Source organism: Aythya fuligula, chromosome 11, assembly GCF_009819795.1.
Source record: "Aythya fuligula isolate bAytFul2 chromosome 11, bAytFul2.pri, whole genome shotgun sequence".
Classification (NCBI taxonomy): Eukaryota; Metazoa; Chordata; class Aves; order Anseriformes; family Anatidae; genus Aythya; species Aythya fuligula.
This window is the reverse complement of record NC_045569.1, coordinates 17,883,699-17,907,207: the sequence shown is the minus strand read 5'-3', so window position 1 is coordinate 17,907,207 and position 23,509 is coordinate 17,883,699. Positions and strand designations below refer to the sequence as shown.

Below are 23,509 nucleotides of genomic sequence, written 5' to 3'. Positions count from 1 at the left end.
GGGCACTGCAGCATCCATCCCTGTGTGCGCTATGCCCCATCCTCGTGCTCAGAGGCTGGGCATTTTCCTACAGATGGGAGCCCATGGAGGTCATTGGTGCTTGATGCAACTCCAAAGTGGAAATTAAGGAAAAAATGGGAGCTGCACGCAACACGCCTGCCCATGACAGCATCGTTCAGCCTAAAATGTAGCCCAAAGATGGTCAGTTGGCAAAACAGGGAGCCCCTGGAAAAGAGGACGTGGTGCATGTACAGACGTGGGTGCAGGGGCAGTGCTCGGTGGCTGCCAAAATTTGTCCTGCAGAGACAATGCAGATGGAGAGGGTGGGAGGAGAAACATCGATGGCTCCCTTGTGCCTGTAAAACAGGACGTTGGATGCTTACAGGTTACGACAAGCTAGCGTCTGGTAAAGAGGTCAGCCTGCCCCGAAAGTGGTGCAGAAGCCAAAATAAAGTCTAGCCAGGCCTATGAGGAGTACGAGCACTGAGGCAGGGAAAATAGTGAGGCCTCTTTCTTCCCAGTGGTGGCCCCAGAAAGCAGCGGTGAGGCTGCTGTTAAAATTAAAATATGGCTGAGTATTAGGATATTTGCCTTGGGCAGATATATGTTTTGAGAGACCGGGGTCAGCGGCTGTTTTAACCGCGCTGTTTCATCCCCACTGCCACACTTCCTGAAGTTTCCACTTAAGCGGCGTTTTAAACAGCACGCAGGTATGCTGGTGGCATTCTGCATCGCTCTCCAGAGGGTAAAACATGTGTGTGCGTGTGCTCCGCTCTGTCCATCTGTCTGTCTCAAGAACCATAAACCAGCAGTGGAAAAAGGGGAGGCACGAAGCCTGGAGCAAACGGAGAGGAGGAACGAGCGCGGAGGCGATGGGACACAGGGGAAAGTCGTTTCCTACCGTCAGGGAAGGGCACGTCAGGAGAAAATAGTTTCTTCTGCTGTTGAAAATTAGAGTTTAGACTTCACACGTGAAACAAAAGGAAGAGAAGACTTTGCATGAATGTAGACGCACAATGTATGTTGAACAACATGCACCGTATTTATTTATTTATTTATTTATCATTAGTGGCCTCACGGAGGAGACACTACCAAGGATCAGGACCCCAGTGAACTGCCGAACATCTTCTTTTTGAGCCAGGTATGTTTATACCCAGGCAGATTTACTTTCTTGTGATGAAGTTCCAACAAAACATTTTTAATCACCTCTTGGTCCAAAGAAAGACTCAAGCTGTTCAAACGGCATTTATGACCTCTGTGTTGCTCATTTCTGGATTCCCAGTAAATAAAAACTTCGCACCATTCCTATCAACCTCATTTGAGCAGGTCTATAGATAAAAGCGGGGGCACACAGCATTTACAAGGAAATTGATTTCATCATCAAGTACCTTTGCACATTACCATAGAAATTATCTTTATTTTGCCCAAGTTATAGCTCTTTAATTTTGCACTTTGCATGTGTAGTGCAGTTTGCTGGAGGTTTTCATCTCAAAGACATGCCCATGCTGCAGCTGGATGTGCTGAAAAATCCCGATTTTATTTCTGTTGAAAACAGCAGGACCACTTGTGGAGGAGGAGGATGGCATAGGGGAGCAGAACCTGATTCAAAGCGTGTGCCAGAGCCGAGTGTGCGTGCATGGCTGGTACCATGAGTGTGATGCTGTGGGCATCACAGATACAGGGTTTCCTCCTGTGCACCCCAAAGCACATTGGGCACAGGTGAGTTATGAATTATGAATTTTGGATGGGCAGCCTGGGAGGCTGGAGAGCACTGCGGTGCCTCCCACTCAACACTGGGCTGTTGCTGTTGCCTTTTTGTTTTAAAATAATCTGTCAAATTCCAGAACCAAACTGTGTCACACCTGTAGGGCTGTGTTTGTGAGACCGTAAGCTCTTTGGGGAACAGCTCATCTTTTGTTCTGTGCTTGTACTCTGCTAGTACAACGTGCATGTCCACGACTTGCCCTATTCACCAAAATAACGAAAAAATGGCTATTTCACAGCCATAAAGGTTCTGTATGACAGCAGGATGATGGATGACAGACACCCGATTCCCACTTCAGCTCTGCCTTTATACATTTCCTTACAAACAACACAATTTACACTATGCTGATGCCCTCACAAGCACAGAAAGGGCGCTCAGCATCCAGCCCCACGGTGCTGGCGAAGATGCCCTGATGGTGAAAATACCCCAGGGATGGCAAAAACGCCCCCCAGGGGTGGCGAAGATGCCCCAGGGATGACAAAAAAGCCCCCAGGGTCGGTGACAACGCCTCAGTCAGGGTGAGGCTGCCGGGCACCCAGGCCTTGAAGCACCCGGGCGCTGCCCATGGAGGCGATGGCACATGGCCGCCTCCGAGCGGAGCCGAACGGAGCCGAATGGACCCGAACGGATCCGAACCGATCCGAGCGGACCCGAACCGCGCCGAGCGCCAGCTTCGGGGCGCACCCGCCCCGCCCCGCCCCGCCCCGCGCGCCGCCGCCGCCTGGGCGAGTGGCGCGGGCGCGCGCCCGGGGAAGGGCGGGAGCGCGCTCGCCGTCCCCGCGCGGCCGCAGAGGGGAGAAGCGGCGGCGGCGGCGGAGCGGCGCCGGGGCTGTTGTTTACCAGCGCTGACTGCGGCGGGCGGAGGCGGCCAGCGAGGAGGAGGAGGAGGAGGAGGAGGCAGAAGAGGAGGGGGGGGGCAGCCAGACAGCCAGACGCGGCGGCACAGCGCTGCGAGCGCATTAATTGGGAGGAGCAGCGGAGCCTCACCCCGGCATCCCGTTCTGTCTCCCCCTTTCCCCTCTCCTCCGTATCCCCCTCCCCAGGGCATCGCAGCCCCTCCGCACCCAGCTCCTGCGCCCTGACCTTCAGCGCAGCGCGCCGCCTCGCCCCCGTGCGCGCCCCCGCGCCTGCCTCCCCCGGCCCCCTGCCCGCGGCTGGGCAGCGTTGGGGAGGGAGGGAGGGAGGGAAGGGGGAGGTTTGCGGCGTGCGCACACCCAGAGGAGGAGGGAAAACGGGAGGGAGGAGTGGGGGGGGAGGAAAAAAAAAAAAAAAAAGGAAAAATAGAAAGGGAAAAAAAAAAGAAAAAAGGGAAAAAAAGGAAAAAATAAAGGAAAAAATAAAAGAAAAAAACAAAGAAGGGAAAAAAAAGGAAAGGGGGGAGAGAGGGGAGGAAAAAAAAGGAAATAAGGGGAAAAAAAAAAGGAAAAAAATCGCAGGGAGTACGCCCGGGCCGGGTGCTGTGTGTTGTTGTTGTTGTTGTCGTCGTCGCCGTCGCCGCCCGGCCCCCCCCGCCCGCCCCCCGCCCGCCCCCGGCGCGATGGCAGGGCGGCCCGCGGGGCGGCGAGCCGGAGAGCGGCGGGGGCAGGAGGCGGGGTGCTGAGCCGCTCCGCTCCGCTCGCCGCCGCTTTGTGTGCGAGGGCGGCCGGGGGCTGCCTTGCCTTAATTATTATTATATATATATATATATAATTTTTTTTTTACCTTGTGTTTTTTTTTATTTTTTTAATTTTTTTTTCCGGGGGGAGAGCGAAGGAGCCCTGCGGCAGCGGCGCCGAGGAGAGGAAGAGGAGGAGTAGGGGGAAGCCTTTTTAATTCATTTTCCTCCCCGATTCCGCATTTCTGCAGCCAGCCGGACTTGTGTGGCGGTGCTGTTGTGTGTGTGTGCGTGTGTGCGTGTGCGGGGGGGGGGGGGAGGGTGGGGGGTGGCTGCGTGTTGCTTTTTTTTTTTTTTTTTTTAATTTTTTAATTTTTTTTCCCACCCCTCCGCCGGGCCGCGGGGATCCCACCACCAGGGCACCCCCCCCCTCACCACCACCCTTTGCGTTTCGTCGCGGAGCCCCCGGGGCCGCCGCTGTTGTTTTGTAACCGGCTTGTCTGGGGCACCCCCCCCGCCTGTTTTCGGTGTGTGTGTGTGTGTGTGTGAGTGTGTGGCTGCTGCTGCTGCTGCTGCCTCCGTGTGCGGTGTCGGAAAATGGAGGTTGAAGATGCAGAGCGCCGGCCCCGCCGCGCCTCCCGCCCGCCGCTCCCCTGCACGACGAGCGGCCGCGGCCAGCGCTGAGGGGAACCGGCCCCGGAGCCCCCCTCATCCCCGGCCCCGGAGCCTTCAGCCTCGGAGTCCCCCTCCCCGGAGCCCCCAGCCCGGCCAGCGGCGCCCCGGGGCTCCCCCCGTGCTGCTGCCCCCTCCTCGTCGCCCTCAGCGCCCCGCGGAGCCTCCGGAAGATCAACACCACCCCGGGACCTCGCCGCCCTCCGCTCCGAGAGGGGCTCCTCGCTTCTCATTTTTTTTATTATTATTATTATTTTTTGCCTCGTTTGTTTTCCATTTCTCGAGGCAACGTGGATTTATTTATCCTGCCCCGCTGCTCGCCCCCCTTTTGGCTCCTTCGTTATTTTTAGAGAACGAGGAGGGGGGGGGCTGAGGGTGGCGGGGTGGGGGGGTGGGGGGAAGCGAACAATTTGGGACTTTTATTTTTTATTTCTTTAAAAAAAAAAAAAAAGAATTTTCGGAAAGGGGGATTTTGTCCAATTAAAAAAAGAGGAATGAAGTCTGGCGCTGGAGGAGGGTCCCTCGCCGTCTTCTGGGGGTTTCTGCTCGCCTTCGCCGCGCTTGGTCTGGGGCCGACAAATGGGGAAAGTGAGTATGGGGCTGGGGGGGGGGGGGCGTGTGGGGACCGGTGTGTGTGTGTTTGGGGTGATATAGGGGGCTATAGGGGCCGTGTGAGGGGCTATGGGGGGCGTGTGAGGGGCTGTGGGGGGGTGAAGGCGTCGCAGAGGGGCCGGGGGCTGCGTGCGAGGGGCCGCGCCGTTGTGTGAGGGGCTCTGGCTGGGGGGGGGGGGGGGCTCGGCTGCGGGGGGCTCCCGCTGCCTTCCCTCAGCCTTTTCGCCCCTACCCCTCGGGCACCGCCACCCCCCCGGGGCTCGGCTTCTCCCTCCGGTCCCTGCCGCAGCAGCCCCCGGCCCGGGGGGAGCTCCAGTGCCATCCCCCCCCTTCCCCATTCTCCCCCCAAACCCGGCCCCGGCGGCGCGGTGCTGGGCCCGGCGGGGCTGCGAGCTGCGTAGTAAACACAGGCGGGCGGGGAAGGGCTGCGCCTGCCTTCCCCACATGGAAGGAGCTTGAGCTTTGTCAAGAGCCAGAGTAACCTGCCGCGGCGGGTGAGGAATTCCTGGAAGAATTCCTGGCCGTGCCTCTGCTGAGGAGGGCTCTGGCCCCTCGCTGCGGGGTTACGGCGGTCTGGAAAGTCGCAGCCCGGCTGCTTTTTGGCTCCTCGCTATTATACAGCTCCGTGCATCGCGGCTCTGGTTCCCTGTAGCCCCCTCGCTTCGTTTCCCTGCTCCCCCAAGCCGCTAAGGTTGCAGGGCGTGAAGGGACAGGGGTGCTGTGGGCCCTGAGGCTGTGAGCACCGCCGTGCGGGGCTCGTGGTGGCTTTGGGGGCTCCCCACGCACGGACTTGGCCTCCCCAAGGTTTGCTGGCCCGGCTCTCTGCAGGCAGGGAGATGGGAAGCGCGCCCTGGAGCCCAACCATTTTAAGAGCTGCTCCATCTCCTTCAGCGCCTCTCTCCGTCTGCAGAGGCAGGGTTGGTTCTTTTCCTGCGTCTGGATGCTTTAATTTCTTCCGCTGGGTGTTTTTCGGCGTGTTCCTCGAGCTGTGCTCGTGTGCCCGGCTCGCACAAAAGATAGGCGTTGATGGAAGGGAGAGATCAATTTTCTCCATTTTAAGTGTAAGGGGAAGGAATGTGGGAGCTGCAGAGGCTTTGCTAAAAGTGGTAGTTTCAGGATGAAAAGAGAAGCAAGTTCTTTGGATGCACTGACAAGGAGGCTAAAAAAACCCCAGCGTTTGAGCAAGAAGCGCATAGATGGAGCCTGTAACGTGTGTTGAGTAATATTGTGTTTCATTAGGCAGCGAATGCCAATTAACTCGTTGCAAATTAAGGCCCGGCTTAGGCTTTTGCATTGTGGTGGCAGGGCCAGCTTGGGCTGGGGAGCTGCAGTCCTGCTTCCATGCGTTGAACTTGTTGGCCAGGGCTGTTTTCAAGAGGGAAGATTAATGTTTGGGTTTGAAAACAAAACCCTAGTGCCGTTCTTCAGGGAAGGGCTTGAAAAGGATCGGGTAGCACGGAGAAGACAGGAGAGGAGGAGGAGGAGGTCTGGTGTGTCCGTAAACTGCTGGGATGTGTGCTTAGAAGGGTTTTCTTACCTGGCCCAGAACACCTTCAAATAAACCATGTTTGCCCAACTCTTGCAATAAAGTCAGGCAGGAACGGTGGGTTGGGATATCAGCTTCCAGTCCTCTCAAGTGTTTGCAGTTACCGTTTAGCTAAAACGACCCAATTAAGAGCCTCCCAAATGAAATATCTCCTTCTTCTGATCTAGGCATTTAAATACGGGGAGATATGCTGAAAAACTTGTCTTAGCTGAATACTGCCTCTAATCGATCGTCTTTGTAGTTTACAGTTTAATAGCCTTTGTTTTCACGAGTTATTGCTGAAAGAATTTTGCTGTTAGGGGGAAAAATGATCTCCAGAGCAGATGTTTTGCATCTCTTCATATTCTTCTCTCTCCCCACAATAGTGGAAGGAAGATTAATCTTAATTTTTATTTGTTTTTCATATATACTGTGTCATAGCTAAAAGGCACTTCCATTTTCGGTCAAACAAGCAAGGCATTCCTAAATAGGAATACAAAGGAGTTACAACAGGAGGGGGGAAGCCCATCTCTTTAATGCGAAATCCTATAAAATCTGCTCATGGTTCAATGACAGAAAACTCTTGAAAAGGCAGGTAGCCTCGGTGGTAAGCTACTGGTTCAAAACCGGTTGTTAAAAAGCGCTAAGAATTTGCTGAGGTTTTTGTTAGAACAGCACAAAAATAAAAACAAAAAGGCCCTTCAGCGCGGTGCAGCGTGTGCCGGTGGAGCAGGGCATTTGGTGTGCTGCTGGAGACCGCCTCTTCAGCCCACCCCTGGGATGAAGCAGCTTGGAGTTTGCTGCCTTTTGTACCTGAAGCACGATGGGGTTTGTGTCTTTTTGTCCCATGTAGCATATGTGTGTAAAGGGAATGCCTGGAAGGGCGTGGGTTAAGCGTGTAAAGTGAGCTGTTTTGGGTAATACCATGCTTCAGACCAGTAGGTTCCCTGATGGATCTGCTCATCTTAGCCATGAGCTTTTGCTTGCATATCCAGGCTGTATTTCACGCTCCTGATGTTAACAAGCAGTAGCTCGTGTTGTATGTTCAATCCCTCTCCCGGGTTGCTTAGCAAAAGCCCTCCTGACCTCCCGAGTGCCAGCATTGCACACACCTCACTTTCCCATCAGCGTTTTCACAGACGCCTAGTGGTTAGTGAATGCTGGTAAATAGGAGTTGGTTAAGCCCTTCTGCAATTGAGGTTGCAAATTGAAATGCCAGAGCACCAAAGGAACCGGTGTCACCGGCGGGAGGAGAGCCGTCGGTGCCGTGGACAGGACGGCGGCGCTTGGCTTGTGCTGCTTGAGGCGGTGCTCTGCAGGCGTTTCGGTACCAGAACTGGAGCAAAGGCTCGTGTGACTCAGAAACCGGCGGGTTAGGAAACGGCAGGGACTTAGCCCGTGTCGGGCAAAAGGGCTGGAGAACGTGAGGAAGCGGAGGGCTGGGTGTCCAACCCCCTCGGAGGGGGAATCCAACGCACGTTGCATCGCCAAGCCAGCCCCAGGAGAGTGATGCTCCTCGCGATGCTCCTCGCGTGTTAGAAGTGAGGGATGGAAAGGGACGTGGAGAGCAGGACGGCTCTGTTAGTTTTACTTCAGCACAACAGCAGGCATGATTTGTTGGCTTTCCTAAGGAAATTGCCCAGATTTGATAAATTGCTGTGTTAATTTCGGTTAGCATTTCCCCGGTCAGTTCTTCAAACTAAGTTCCTCATATATGAGAAGCACAACTCCAGTGACAACTCCTCTTGTCTTCATCTGGAGATGCGTGCACGAATCTAGTGGTGAGGAATTTCCGTGTAACGATTTCTGAATCTGTCTTAATTGGTAAATAATTAATCTGTGCCAGTATACGTTACCTTGGGAAAAGTTGTTTCAAATCATGTTGAGTTTTCTGCTAATCTGGCACTTGCTAGGGAAATGCTGGAGGAGATTTTCACGTGGGTGTGAATTGTGAGCTGCCACTGACTGTGTTGTGGAGAAGTTTGGTGACGGTCCTGAACCTCCAGAGAGGAATAATGTGCACAGCAAACCTGGTGTTGGCTTTGTGATCCTGCGTAGGAAACAACTTGCCTACCACATCATCGTCTGTGATGCTCGTAAAGTTCATAACTTAGAAAATGTACTGGATTAAATTACTTTAAAAAAAAAAAAAAAAGTTTCCCTGGAATGGTTATAGTGAAATTAATGAATTCTATCAGCATTGTTTTTATTTTTTTTTTTTTTTTTTTTTTTTTTTCCTGAAAAGGTGGTAACTGAAAAGCAATGGTAGCTCTTGAACAGTGTTCTTTGAACTTTGGTTTATGAAAATGAAAAAAAAACAAAACCAAACCTCTAAAATTCAAATAGGGGTTTATTTACAGCTTTCACGTTTGGAAATGTGTGATGTCCTGAAGCAGCAGCTGTTTTCAAGTCTTTATGCGTGCCTGTACGTAGAAATGGGTAACTTGCAGTTCTCAGGTATCACGCATGTTGCTTAAGTTCACTCAAACTGCAGTGTTTTTTAATTATCTTGAGGTTCTCGTAATTAGAGTTGTTGCAGATAGGTAGCTTCGCTTCATTTCATGTCTTTCTGGCAAAGTTGAGCTTTGAAGCTTTCTGGGCTTAGGAGGTGATGGAGCTCCTCAGAGCTCTGCCTCTGAAAAGGCTCCGAAAGGCTTTGGGAGCGCAGTGATGTGTTTGAAAGGTAGAACTACTGTTCTGGTATTTTGATATATTTGACGTATAATTTTTCTATCACTGTAAATTGTATAGACAGCTCCTTTGTGTAGGTTAGTTGGATTAGTGTTTATGATTTATGAAAACCACTTTAAAAATAATAGTTTGAAAATTGTTGTATTGTACAAAACCAGAGCTCACCAAGCAGTAGTTGATGAAGACACATTTGTGGTTGTTAGCCAGCCTGTCTTTTTTTTTTTTTTTCCCTCTTAGCCAAGTCATGACAGGTACAATCTGGACTGATTTCTGTAGTACTATATTTGTCTTTTTTGTGTCCAGAACTGTCTGAGGACAGGCAAGTGATTAGCAACATACAATGTTCATTCACATATTTCTGTGCTCTGCAAACTGAGCCGTACCGATCCCTCCAAGTAAAAAATAGCCTCTGCTGCCTTTGTGCAGGGCTTGCAGCTTTTGCTAACGGAGTTTGTGGCAGTTTGGCTTATCCATTAATTAAGGAGATGCATTCCTGCAAAACGGGCGTCAGCGTGGTGGTGGATTGTAAAGGTTTAACTTGCGTTTATCATTAAAAGTTTTCCATTTTAACCTTTGCAAATGCCAAGTATGCGCAGCTCCTTCAGGATTTCTTTCAAGGCAACGATTAACTTATTAAATGAGGGTACGCTGAAGAAGTGGCTGTTGTGTTTTTGAAGACAAGATGATTAAAAATTTGCTGAAAAGCAAAATTGACATAAAACATTATTACTGTATTTAACAGTTTAATTTGCATCTGACCCGTGAATTTTCACATAATACCATTTAATTTGTTTTGAAGTATCCAGACTTGCGTGTTATCTACAACTTTTTTTTCCTTTCTTTGTGAACTTGGTGTGAGCAGAAGTAGGCTTCTCTCTTTCAGTGACTTCACAGATGGTTTTTCAAGGTGACTGTGCTCCTTGACCTACCCAGCTAGACAAGATCTCACCCCCAGTGAGGGAGGAAGATTGTTCTTCCAAATCCACTTTGAAATATTTTGGTAGAACAGCAAGCGTGTGCTTTTGTAGCAACACCAGGTCATTTTAATAATAATTTGGAGGGAAAAAAAAAAAAAAAAAAGGATCACATTTAAAATTGACACTGAAGAGAAGCGCTAACCAGGTGGAGCTTTAAGAACTTAATCTGTGCTGTGGGCTGGGGGAAAAAAATGCGTACATCATACAAACAATAATTCTTAAGCAGGAAATTGGTGCTCTGTATGCAGTGGTATACAAACTAGGTGTGCGTCGTGCTTTTGTGGCAGATCTTGGTGATAAGTAGTTAGTCAGCGAGGGTGGTTTTTTGGGCAAGTCCAGTGATGCAAGGAGTTCATTTCCTACGCGCTGCCAGCAAAGCGCGAGTTACTGAACTAGCTCCGTGACCAGTCAGGGAGAGCGTTATCTGCAGAGCTGTTATTGGTGCCATTACACGCTGTAAAGATAGCGCTGTTTGCTTGGAAGCGTGAGCATCAGCTCTGGTCAAAACACTTTCTCCTAGCAGGTGGGCTTTTTGGGGAGCTCCTGGCTGCGCATCCCTCCTCCCCGTGGAGGGGAGCGGTGTCAAAATGGGGCAGGGAAATGCAGCAAATGTCGGAGCCCCTAATGATAGAGGCAAACTCTACATGCTGTGTGGTTTGTGTGTTTTTTTTTTTTTTTTTTTTTTCCTGCTGCCGCAGATCGGGCGGCGGATCGCTTTCGCTGATTGTTTCTGGGAGCTTTGTCGTTTTTCCTTCGATATGAACGATTCTCGGATTAGTGCTCTGCTCACTTACGCTGGCGACTTGCACAACAGTTTTCAGATAGCAGAGGCTTTGATTGGAGGAAGGAAGGATGAATTTTGTGACGTTTGTGAAATGAATACACGCCGAAGCAGTCGGAGATGCCTTGTACTCCATCAGAGTGCAGCCTGTCTGAATGAAAGGCACTGCACCTACTGCTAAGTTTATAAACTGGGTTTATACAGATTACTCTTTAAATTATTCATGATGCTACATTACAAGTATATCTGACAGGTTTAAAATAAACGACGTGATGCTAAGAGGGAGCATGCATAAATTAGAGCTGGGATAATATGCTTTTTGAAGCATCTCCTCCATTTGTTCCTGCTGGAACAGAGCAGGTAACTGCAGCTGAGTGTGGGTCTCAAGTAAAGTGATCATCATCCTCAGCTGGCGTTGCAGTGGCTGTTCTTAAAGACAGATGAGATGAAGTGGCAGGGAGTGCCCAGGCGCTCAGGGTGTGTTTAGTTGTGTACACTTTTCTCCTGAAACGTGGAGAGTATTTACGGGAGGAAGCTTCTGTAAGCACAGCTGCTCAAAGGGTCTGCTGGTGGCTGTGCAAGGTAAGGTGGAGGTAGGGTAGGGTCACATCCCATTATTTTACCTGCTCCTTCTTGGTAGAGCTGCTGTGGTTAGCACAGGGTGCTCTGGCAGGGTGCTAGGAGGCTTTCCCTGACACCTGGTGGGATGTTGCTTCTGGTTTGCTTTGGGTCGTGGCACACGGCTTCAGGTCTCCCTAATGCTTAAGCATGGGAACTTTGCAAGACCTGAAGTGATGAATTTGGAGAGGGTTGTTGGTGAGTGAAGAGGATCCCAGATCTCTTCAGATGTGAGAACAGCTTCTCCAAATGCACCTTGAAATAATGCTGGTTCTGAGTTAGCGGGCAGGCAGCTTGTTATTTTCGAGATGTGAGCTCCTGATGTTTATGGCAGTAAAACGATGGGTGATAGAGCAGCCCTCCGAAAATCATCGGAGGTATTTATGGACGTGGAGGGTATTACGGGGACTGATAGTTCACATCTTCAGCCTTGAACAGGTACAGCATTTTGGAGCAAAGCCTGGTGACAGCTGCTCCTGGAAACAAACTTGTAGGAGAATTGGCTTGGACCTGGATAGGGCGTTATTCCTGGATCTCACCGGCGTGCTTTCCTCGTTACTTGCATGGGCTCCAGCTTAGCATTTTCTCCACATTTTCAGTCGGTCCTTGCACAAATAGTACGTGTTGCTTCCCTGCCGCCCTTGTCACCTCCCCTTGGGTCCTTTTTACAAGAGGATGTGCGGGGAGAGGCGTACCAGGAGCTGCTGAGCCTGCGGTGGGGTAATGTGGGGTGGGCTGTGGTGTCGGGGCTGGCGTCGTGCTGCCACCACCTTGGAGTCCGCAGAGCGGCTGGGCTGGAGGGGGAGCCCGCTGGAATTGCGACGGTGCCTGGCTGCCACGACAGGGGATTTTTAGCTGCTTCTCTCCAGTTGTTCTGTGTCCCCAGCAGGTGGAAGCAGCTTGTGGCTGCGTTGGCTGTCGTTACCGGCGTCGTTCAGTTTGTTGTGGCTGCGGCGGTGGTGGGTTCGTGTGTGTGTGTTTTGGAGATGGGTGTACGTTTTATTGGTCCCCTGCAAATGCCACGTCTCCAGGGAGCAAGGAGGGGATGAACGCCCGGCTGTGCTAGGAGATGCACGTGAGGTGCTGTAAATGTGCTTGTGCTCCCTTTCCTTGCACCTGAGAGGTGCTGCGACTGGGGGAAATCAGCTTGCAAACCCAGAGAACATCAGACCACTTGTGTGGGGGAAGATGCCAAAGGGTCTGTCAGTCCTGTTCACATGCCTTGGACCCAGAGATTGTTTTAGCAGGTTTTGTTGGTATTCCCTTCATGCTTTCAGGGGCTGCACCCATGATGGAGCTCGTCTGTGCAGTTATCACTGTACGAAGCAGCAAAACTGGGTTTTAAGGAGAGCACTTCCTTGAGGTTCGGCTTGAGCCTACCTGGGTCTGAAATCTGGGAGTGACTGAGGGATTTGCTTTTTGTTCTATTTCACGTGCTAATAAAATGTATGACTTTTTGTTAGGTTAGGGTAGGCTGCGTCTGCAGATGAGTACTGCCATTGAAATTGTGCCTTACCAAATGGCGTGTTCTGTGTATTCAATCCTCGAAGTGGGCTGTGGGAGTCCCTTCTCAAACTTGAGCTTCTACATGCCCGGATGGGTTGTGGTTCCGAAATGTGGCCGGCATTACCAGCGACCGAACAAAAATCCTTTCAAGTTGGTTCAGTTGTTATCCTACAGAAATAAGGCACAGAGACAAATGCGCTCGAGTGCGTGTGTGCGCTCAGGCAGCGATTCTGGCCTTCAGCAGAAACACATGTGAAACGGACATCTGTTTTTACGTGGTTTGTGTTTTGTGCATCTCTTTTGGTAGTTCATTGTTTAAATAAACATGTTGCATTAGCCATAAGGCTTCGGTGCCAAATGCCCACTGATGAGATGTATTAGGGTTTTGTTGTTCCCAGGCCATACTGAGAAACAACAGCTTTACAATTCAACACATTTGAAGAAGATTACAAAAAGAATTTGGGGTGGATTGCAATCAGCACTTCAAAAGCAATTGCTTTGGAGTAACTCCCCTTTAACACAGCGCAGCGCCCATGGAAAAACACTGTCATCTTAACAGATGCAGTGTTATTTTGGAGATTCCACTGTATAAATACATGGACTGTGGTTAAATTGTGATGGCAACAGATGCAATCTCTGTTCTCAATTCTTTCATCTCCTTAATATTTAAAAATACCCCACAAAGCAAAAAAACATCAAGGCTGAAAATACACTTCGTGTAAAATTGTCGGGGCTGGGCCTTTAGGGCCTTGCTTGGTTTCAGATAGGTCATTGCAAATCATGCAGTAATGCTCACCTCTGTGAGGAGTCCTGCAAGTGCTGCTGCCGAGGGCTCGCGTAGGCTTCGTGTGGTTGGAATTCCTCAGCAGTGCGTAAGAAACGTCAGCAAGATAGAAGTTGGAGTGGGTTGACCTGGCAAAAGCGTATTCCCGATCTTTTTCCTCAAAGAAAGTGATGGGATGAGGACAGCAATCACATATTCCGTTGGCTAAGCCAAGAGCGTCTGAGGATTTTTGCGGTATTCGTGCCGTCGATATCAGTGACTTTATTTTTAAGTTTGTCCGCAGTACATCGCGCTGTCAGAGGGCGAGAGGGTTGGAATGTGGGCATCAGATGTTGTATCGTAATGCTGCACAGTTGTGTTCGCATTTGTTTTTCTTTCCGGATTTGGTTTTGTTTAAATACTGATTTGACAAGGATAAATCGGGAGCGAGGGTGTTGGTTTCTCATCCTCTGTGAGCAGCAAATAGCATAACAAGATGTTGTTGTTATTGGTGCAGTCGCCTCTGTCCATCCACTAGTTGGGTGGAAAAGCCTTGAGCTAAATACTGTAACTGCCTTTTAGGAAGGGATTGGATGGGTTTGCGAGCAACAACCTTGGTAGTCGTTCATGTGTGCTAAAATAGGGAGCGACCACATCTCATGCCTCAGAAGCTGACGGTGTGCAAGGGAGAGGAAGAAATTGTGTTCTTCCTCCTCTAGGTGCTTGTGTTTCCCTCCCCATTTGTAAAATGTGGAGCAGTGCCGGCCCTGAGGGTGGCCAAAGGGCCATGTTGAAGAGTTTTGATGTGCCTCGGGGTGCTTGGTGCACCTCAGTAAACCCCAGGTCTTCCCAGGAGGCTGTGCAGATGACCTTGAGTCAAGCCAAGTTGTGTCAAGGGCGTGAGGCGCGTGTCCATCTCCTAGCCAGGTACCGTGTGGGACTGGAGCGGCCGTGTTCCTTCCGAGGGGTCCCTTGGTATGTGGGTGGAAGTCTCTGCCTTGGTTTGGGGGTCTGGCACCACAGGACATCCTCTTGCAGGAACAGACGTGGCTGTGGGCAAAGGCAGGGGCTTTTTACCAAGGTGGGAACGTGCCCAAACGCGGGGACGGCGGTGGTGCCATCCTGCTGCGCTCAACATAGCAGAGCTACTACAGCTTTACGGAGCTGAAAGCAACTCTAATGCTTCCACTGGGCACTGCAGCTCTGTAACTTCTGAACCTGGTGGGAATGTTGGCAATTTCGGTCCAATTTGTCGTTCGAAGTTTATTACTTCCTTAGTGCGAAGGCCTCAGAGCACTGCTAGTGTTATCGTGTTTGCTTTATTGAGGTGGTGTGGGTGATTTCCTAGCGACTTGAAACAGCAGGCAGGAAGAGCTTGCTTTAAATACACTGTTTTAATCTCATTTTGCGTATTTTCTAGTTGGAATTTTTCTTGACTGACAGCCGTTAGAACACCTCAATTTGCAAATATGACCTTTACGGAGAAAAAAAAAGAGATTTTTTGCCAGTAAATAACATTTGTTGTTTCTGTGTGTTCATGTAAACAAGCAATTTCGATACCTTTCCTCAGATCCTTAATTTTCGCACCTTTAAATGACAGAATGGTGGATGGTGCGCTTGCTGCTAGATTACTTCTCATTTGTGTTACTTCCCTATTTGGACGGAGAATGGAATTGTAATTAAAATGGGGAAGAATTTTGAGACTTAATTAAAACTCAGTGTGGTGGACGGGCATGATTTAAAAATAAAATCAATAGAATAGTTTCTCGCTGTCCTTTGGAAGTTAAGAGCTAATAGATTTTGCCCACTGACTGCTTGACAGGTTTCTACACAGGGGTCAGCTATTTTTAAAATTTGGAATGAATTCCTTCCTTCCTTATTGAACGGAACCATTTGAGTGAATTGAAATGAGGCACTTGCACAAATAGTTGCTGAACTTGAAAGCTCTCGTACCATTCAACGAGGGGTGGCTCCGAGAGAGCCCTGAGCAGTGAATCCACCAGTCCAAACGTTTTTGTGTAAATTACATGCTTACTATTTTTGTTTTATTTAAATTACAGTAGACATTTGCCCTAATATATGCTGTTATAATTTCATGTTAGATTTGTAATTAAGTTTATTTTTAGAAGAATGCATTTAAGTGGTTTATATGAAATGATTTTCTATTTTTGTAAATGAAATAATTGGGTTTTATTGACTTTTAATTTCATGCAAATGGCTTTTTTGGCTTGGCGGTTATGTAAGCAGAAAGAAATCTAATGATTTGAGAGTATTCTCGTAACGGGAAGAACAGAGGACAGGGACAGGCTGTCGCAGCTAGGGCACTGGTGGGCAGAGTTAACTCCTGTTCGGGCGGGTGTAACTCGAGGGCGCAGTACAGTGGGTTCGTGCAGTAAATCTTCTTGATTGATTTTTTTTTTTTTGTGGTTAGGCTCAGCAAACCAAATTGTCACTGCATTTGGGAACTGGCTGGGGGATAAGAGACACGGTCATAGCAGGGCGGTTTCTCGGGAAGCCTGGAGATGTAGCTGTGATGAGTCTGATGGACCAGGGAGTGTTAATTGTGTGCTCGCCAGCTCCGCTGTTTTAAATTTGGCCTCGCTATCACATCTCTGCACAGATGAATCTGGAGGCTAAGGGGAGTTGGATGATGAGTCACGATTGAGTTAGCAAAATCCCAATTGATCTCCGTTTCCTGTTGATTCCAAAATTACTGAAGTGTGAAAGCTGAGAGTGACTGATGACTTCTTGGAGGGGAGTTTGAGGGTGGAATGTGGAAGTGACTCTTGGCAAAGTAATTCAATGCTGCCCTGGGTGTTGGTACAAAAATGTCGGTAGCGAGAGCAGGTGTGTGTGAGATGGGAGGCTTTGAATGCAGCGGGGTGCTGCGGCCAGCCCCCTGACCTAGCAGTGGGTCAGCGAGGTGCGTGGCGGGATGGGGAGAGGTTTTGGAAGTGGCTGCTGGAAGGAGCTTACAGATGAACCTTGTCGTTAGCCTTCTCCATCCTGGAGGTGCTTCTGATTGCCCTGTGTTTGCCCTGAGCTCAGGAGCTGTTGCTATGAAATAGCTTTGCTCGCAGGTACAGGGGTTGGGCAGGTCTCCTGCTCCTTCGCAGTGTGACTGCAAAATGCACATGAGAGCACACAGCCTCAGCCAGCGGGCTCTACGGATGGCAATTTTGGGATGGAGAAGACTTCACGTTACCCCGTTATCTTTTTGTGAGCATCTCTTGATGAATCCTTGACCTTGTCGTTCCGCAGCGTTGTTCTTTTCTTGCGGTGAAATGGGATTAATGCTATTTTGGGAGATACTAATTAGAAACGTTGTCGTAGCACGTGTAGGTAAGGATTTTTATTTGTTTTATTCTCAAACTTTGTGTTAGCAAAACATTTGTTTGTTATTAACATAACTTAATAGTTCCTGGACTCTGCCTGCATTGCAAATGGGAAAGTAAATTCTGCTGAAGGGGGAAGAAATTAAAGGGAGGATTTATACAGCTCTGAGTTAGGTTTGGAAACGAGCTGCAAGGCAGCCTTGAAGTGATTCACGAGGAGGAAGCAGGTTAGTTACCTGGAGGAATAAGAGGAGACGTGAGGTAGGGCTGTCCCTTTTCTGTTTATTCCCTCACAAAATTGCAGTTTTGCAGACTTTTTCTAAAGTGGTAATTTGGAAGGCAAAGGAGCCGTCTGCGTTGTGTTTTGTGGCTATTCAGATGACTTCTGAGCAACTGAAGCTTGCCATTGACGTGCACTTTGATACGCTGCCTTAAAACAGGAGGAAAAACATACTTTTTCTTGGAAAGCCTGTACAAGCTTTTTCCTATGTTGTCATATCTAGGGTTGCAGAAAGCTGAGAAGGGGGGGAAGAGCGGTGGTTGCTCTGCTGTCTGAGAGCAGCTTGCTTTGCAAATGCATAAACAAAGCAGGAAAAAAAATCTCCCAGATTTTGGACCTGCGAGGTGTGTGCTTCCCACATTCAGAGCAGCTGGTTCAGGTGGTCTGGCTCCTGCCAGGGAACAGCCAGAGAACCAAATCACTCCCAGACGGTGTCAAGAGATTCCCTCTAGAAAAAGTTGAAACACAGAGTTGGGTGCTTGAAATGCGGTGAAGCACGGAAAGGGCACCAGTTTTCAGAGCACTCTGACTCTTTCTTCAGGGTGTAGTGAATTTACAAGTAACAGCCACGCTTAGAAGGCACGTCCCGGTCTTAATGAGAGGTTTTAATGAGAGTTGTGGAGCTGCGAGGGGACTTTTATTAGCAGTGAGCACTGCAGTTCCCCAAGCCGTTGCTTGCGGAGAATCTGCAAATACTTCCAGCTATACCACGTCACCTCATACCTTGTCACGTACCATCTGTGTTGCAATGTGCTGTAATAAAAGCACTTTGTTAAACCAATTAAATGCATGATATTGTCATAATACTTGTGTTTTGGGGAATTGATATGGCCATTTTTCCTTTGAAATGGCAAGAAGGCTGTTGTGCTGAGACAGCAGAGCGCTTTAGGAGGTGGTGCTTTGTATCCTCTCAAGTAATGTCTTTTTTTTTAAATCAGCAGGATGTTCCCCAGTAAGTCAGATGACTTAGTTGTTTTTGTGATCTGTACCCGAGAAGGGAGAGGATGTCAGAGGAGCAGATCGGTTTAAGTGCTTTGTAGTAGCAGAAAACCTGCAGCCCTGTCCTCCCCTGCTTTCGTGGAAGTGCTGGTAAGGGCCACCTTAGCACTGGCCACGCTGTGTTTGTTTGGTTTAGACAAACTAAATAACCAAAAGAACGCCTTGTCCCTTCGGGAGAAGGTAACGCATAGCCTGCTGAAATACTCTAGAGAATCAGGGATGTAATTAACCTGTTTCTCGTTAGCTCGGCTAGGTTTCAGAAGGTAGCACAGGGTGTTTAAAACATCTGAAATTGCTTATTTACCAGTTCACTGAAGTAAGGATTTTTCAAGTGGGTTGTATGAAGATCAAACCTCTTCCTTTTTCCATTGCCTTTCTCTTCTGCCCCGTTTCCTGGTCTGCATCTTCCAAACTGGTAATAGGCCTAATGCTGATTGACGTTATGATTATTATTATTTTTAAAGCTTGAAAGCAGCCATTGAGGAGAGCAGTGTCCATTTCCTGTCACACTTGCTCAAGGCTATAGAGAGCAGATCGTGGAAGTTCAGGCACTTGTTCAGGCCTTTCAGAGGAATTATGAAAGATGCTTTGCTTTTAATGCAGTGAAGGAAGGGCAGCGAGTGGAAAGGACTGATAGCACAGGCAGGACTTGGCCCATCGCACAAACAAAACCTCTTGCTGCGATCCTGAAGCATTTTGCTTCATACATGATACTTTACGTTGACTTTAGATTGCCTCTATTTCTTTTTTCATTTCTCCTTTTCCTGCACAAGTTGTTTCAGTTGGGATTTTTGGATTAATTTGGCCAGGAATGTCTAAACATGACTTGGGTTGGAAAGGAGATGGTTCAGGCTTTGGCAGCGTAACTGCAGCAGCTCCCCTCCAGCGCGTGGAAGTTCCGTTCTGATTCATCTCTGCTGCTTTTCATTTTCCTCTTTGGTTTGACTTAACTTTAGGTATCCGAACTGAGGTTAAAGCAGGACTCCTCAGTGGTGTTTACCCAATATTACCCTTTTGTGCTGTCTGTACCGAATGAAAAGCCCGTTTGCAGCTGTGCCTCGGCTGAGGTGCCTGAAAGCTGTGGGCTTTTGCAAAGATGCTGGGCTGGACTGGAGCAGCTGGGACAAAACGTGCCTGGCTTCAGTGCCATCAGCCCTCAGGCAAGGGTGCACAAGAGTGTTGTGGCCGTTTGGAGGTGAGTCCCTGTTTTGGGGGAGAAGGGGGGGAAGAAAAGGAGGAGGAAAGGGGCAAGGATGGAGACAAGCCCTCTCTTGGTACCCACAGAGGCACCAGATGCGATTCTTGCTGTGGTGCTGCCTGGCACGTCTGTCACTGCAGGACTCCCGTTTTTTGGGTGGTTGCCTTATCCAGAGCGGTCTAGAAAATTTGGCATTAGTGCCTGCATGTGACCTTTCCCAGATCTGGGGGTGGTGTGTAAATTCACGCCTGTCTGTTCCCTAAATTGCTGGTTAACTGCAGAGGAAAGAAGGGGACTAATTCCTGGTTTCTGAAGCTGAATGAAGCTGGCATATGGTAAAGCAAAGCACAGTCTGCTCAGATATGTTTTCTTAACATGGAACCAACTAGCCTTGCACAAATAGAGTGGTTTTCTTTCACAACACGAGAGGCCAGTAGAGCTGTCAGACAAGTGAGGCGAGGCCAAGGACCGTCCGTCAGCTGTGCTCTCCGAGTGATTTTGCCTTCAAGCGAGCTGTCATGGGCAGTTGGAAAAGAGTTGTTCTCTTTTCTTCCTGTGCAGATCCTTTTTACCTACACCGTGTTTTTTTTTCTTGATAGGTAGAAAACTTTTGGGGATTGCTGCAGTGATGCATCCTTGGCAGTGGGGATGAGATTCTTCCTTTACCTTGTAGGACCAGCGGCTGGTTTTGCTGTGGCATTCCTCTGTAGAATTGGTTAAAGATGTTTAGTTCTAAGTAAATACATTACTCATCGTTTGGTTTAGCAAAAGTACAAAGTGAATGTAAAAATGTAGTGACAAATCAGCATTTAGTAGTTAGCCAATCCCAGTGAGCTTACAAGCAAGAAACCCACACTGACGTGTAAGTGCAAAATGAAATAGTGAACTTCTATTTCGTGTTTGTGTGTGTACTCAGTGGTAATCATGTAGGTAAGAGCTAGTGCTCTGTTCTGTTTTTCCAGTTGTTCTTTTGTCTCCTCGACTTTATGCATCTTTTCCTTCTGGCTCACGTTTCTTCTGCTTTCTTATGTCACCTTCTTCATGACCAGAACAAATAGAGGAACGAGCAGGGAGCGAGCACAACTTGGTGTAAGGATACGTTCTCCAGCTGTATCTTTGGCCATGAGTGTGTTTTGTATGCAAGGTACAGGGTGAAAAAAATAACCATGAAGACAATCTTTGAGCCTCCAGATCTCCATCTCAAGCAAGTTTGGCCTTGATTTGCCTTCTGGAACGAGCGTGTGCAGCTGCAGATCCCGGTGGAGGGAGGCGCCTGAAGTTGGCGTGTCCAAGCCTCCAGCAGGCTTGCTGATGCTGTTCGGTTCAGCTCTAAGTCCTGTCTCCCGTGACCTCTTGCAGCCCTTTCTTCCAACACTTTCTCCTCTCACCAAGTTTTGGCTCAGAAAGGGAGCAGAATAGGGGATCGCTGGTGATGGTTTTCTGAGTGAAGCATGCCAGGGCTGTATTTCTCTAACTCACTTTGACCCTGTCTTTTCTCATGGGTGGGTTGGTCAGAAATGCATTAGGGCAAGCTTTTACTTCCTGGCTTCTGTAGCTGGGAAATCCCAGGCTCCTCCTGCCGGAGGAAGAACTATAATTCTTTTACTTCTGCCTCTATCCTCTTCTGACAATGTTTTAACATCTTTGTGACAATAAGTGCGGTTGCCAAGCAAAAGAGCTGTACAATTAGACTGATTAAATGCCTAAATCATTCTGTTAGCCAGAATTATAATGTTGTGCATTATCCACTGTGCCCATGGGCAGTGTCTAAAGCTGTGTGTAGGGCTGGAAATCCACTGTCTTGGGCTGTATAAAAATGCAAAACTGAAATATCACCTGGAATTGAAATCTGTGTGCGAACAAGTGATGGAGTACACCTCAATTGGCACTTGTTTAACAATCCCCCCAGTGTTTTACAGAGAAGATCAGCTCATTGTTGAGCAGAAGATCTGTACAGATATTGTGACAATTCTGTACATAGGGTGGGAACTGGTTCTTTATCTTCAGAGGAATGAAAACTCGAGCTTCTGGTAGCTGGCTGTCTCAGAGGGCACTGCTTTTCTGTGCTAAACCGTGTTTACTGGGTTACTTCTCACCTATGTGCATTGAGAGAGCTTTGTTTGTGGCCAGAGGCACTTCGGTATCACAGTGTTCCTGCTCTTGGGATGCCTCTGGGACAATAAATACCCTGTGTGAATGCTGCTGTTCAGTGCCCGGAGCACTTCCTGGACAGGCTCTTTGTGACGCTGAAAGCGAGTCAAAAGCACCCAGCTGTCCAGAGGAGTGAGTTCACGTGGGGACTCCTACTGGTACAGCTCCTCTGGTTTGTATTTGTCTTAAATTTTGTTCTGCTGCAGTTCCCAGTCGATAAGCCCTGAACCCGTCACCTCGCCTCTGGTGCCAACTCGCGTGTTTCACCTTGTGTTTGGAGAGGAAGGTTCTTTTTCCAACCTAGTTAGCTCATGGCTGGAAAGCCCCACAGCACTTGCATATGTGTAATTTAATACTTTTAAAGCCCTTTTTTTGGGGGTGTGAGTTGGTCATATTTTAACTGCCTGGAGAAAACAGGTTGCAGCACGACCGATGTGATCTTCAGCTGCCATGTGCAGGGAGGGATGGGAGGGCTCCCTGTTCGGTAAATGATGTTTGGTAGCACTGTTTGTTTTTTTTTGTTTGTTTGTTTGTTTGTTTTCTATGCAATTAGGTGCTTCTTTAAATTGTTGTAAATCTCCATTCGAGTGGAAATTTGGGATTAGCGGAAGTCTCGGTTCAGTTTGTTTTAACAAACAACTACTGTGGAAGGTCAGAAAACGCAGGATTTCTTCGTTTCATCCAGGAAAGAGAGATTGTTAGCATAGGATAGTAGTCACATCTTACATATTGTTAAGAGTAATTACATCAGCTTTCTATTTTTTTCTGTGGATTTCTGTGTAGCTATGTAAAACTTGCTGATGTTTCTTTATTAATCCTTTTGCTGACCGTTGGCAGATGAATGCAGTTACGTACCATGGTATAGTAGCATTTTGGCAATTTGCTTCTAACAAAGTCTGAATGATCCAGCCTTGCTGGCCACTCAGTTTTTAGAAAACAAAAAAACATAAGTCCCAGTAAACTTGACGGAGAAGCCACTTTCCTAGATGAGCACGGGATGGCAGCTCAGCAGGCAGCGAACAGTGGAGCAGAGTCCCTGACTGTGAGTTACTGAGCCCAGCCACATGATGATTTTTCATTCTGGGAGAATTGGCTGCTTATCCCTGCATCCTAAGCGTACATCCCATAGGTTTCTGTCAGCCAGTTGCTGAGTCACTTGGATGCGTAGACAACTGTTCCAAAAATAAATAAATAAATTCATGCACACAATTATTTTTTAAAGGTGGAGAAGAACAGTCCCCAGGAGAGACAATTTTTGTTAAGCTCTATTGTCATCACAGATTGTGAAACATAAATTCAGTGTTATAAACAGCTTGTAATTCTAGTCTTCCATTTCTGCTTTAGCAGGCATTAGGCTGAAGCTACTGGCATAGAGTTTAAACATTATTACCCCAGTAAAAAAATAAAAAAGGAAGTTTTATGCTCATAGTTATTGATCATAACGTGCCACCTACTCAGTTCTGTGTTACATTTCTTCTGTGGAATGGCATGCTTTTATTTCGTGGCACTGTCAGAAAAGCGATTCTGCAGGGCAAGAGGAGCGCAGAGGTTTGATGCCAGTCTTTCTCATGAGGATCAAGCTTGTCTTTTGTAATCTAGGCTTCACCTGCTTTCTTTTGCAGAGTTTTTCTTTGTTTGACTTGGACAATTTTCTTTCAAGCTGGCCAGCGTGACCATATTGTGAGCCTGAAGTGCCGCAGTGTAGTTCTTGGAATTACTCCGCAATTGCATTTAGCTGGTGCTTCTAACCTCCTTCACTCACCTGTAGTACACAAACACCTCACCAGGGACTGGGGTGTTAGCGCTGACCACAGTGCTCCAGCAGTGACTGTTGGTGTCTGACACATACTGGATGCTCATGAGTGAGGGACTTGCTGCAGATTTGATCTTTGTTAGCTTTTTTTTTTTTTTTTTTTTTTCCTTTATTGAAAAGCAGAGTCTTGCACACTTTTGTAACCTGGGACGTACAGATTACCGAGTTCAAGATGTGATGCTTCTTGGACTTGGTTTGATGGTTGGGGATTCAAGTGCTACCCTGCAAG

At 48.4% G+C, this 23,509-nt stretch overlaps 1 protein-coding gene across 2 annotated transcripts in view; it reads left to right on the top strand.

Moving 5' to 3' along the window:
- The first annotated feature begins 4,492 nt into the window (after positions 1–4,492).
- Positions 4,493–23,509, top strand: part of IGF1R (insulin like growth factor 1 receptor) — a 168,972-nt gene continuing 149,955 nt past the window's right edge. For both annotated transcript variants that reach the window (XM_032194908.1, XM_032194907.1), the window contains exon 1: positions 4,493–4,619. In XM_032194908.1, the coding sequence (XP_032050799.1) occupies positions 4,526–4,619 (94 nt within the window). In that variant the 5' untranslated portion in view covers positions 4,493–4,525. The remainder of the gene's footprint in view (positions 4,620–23,509) is intronic.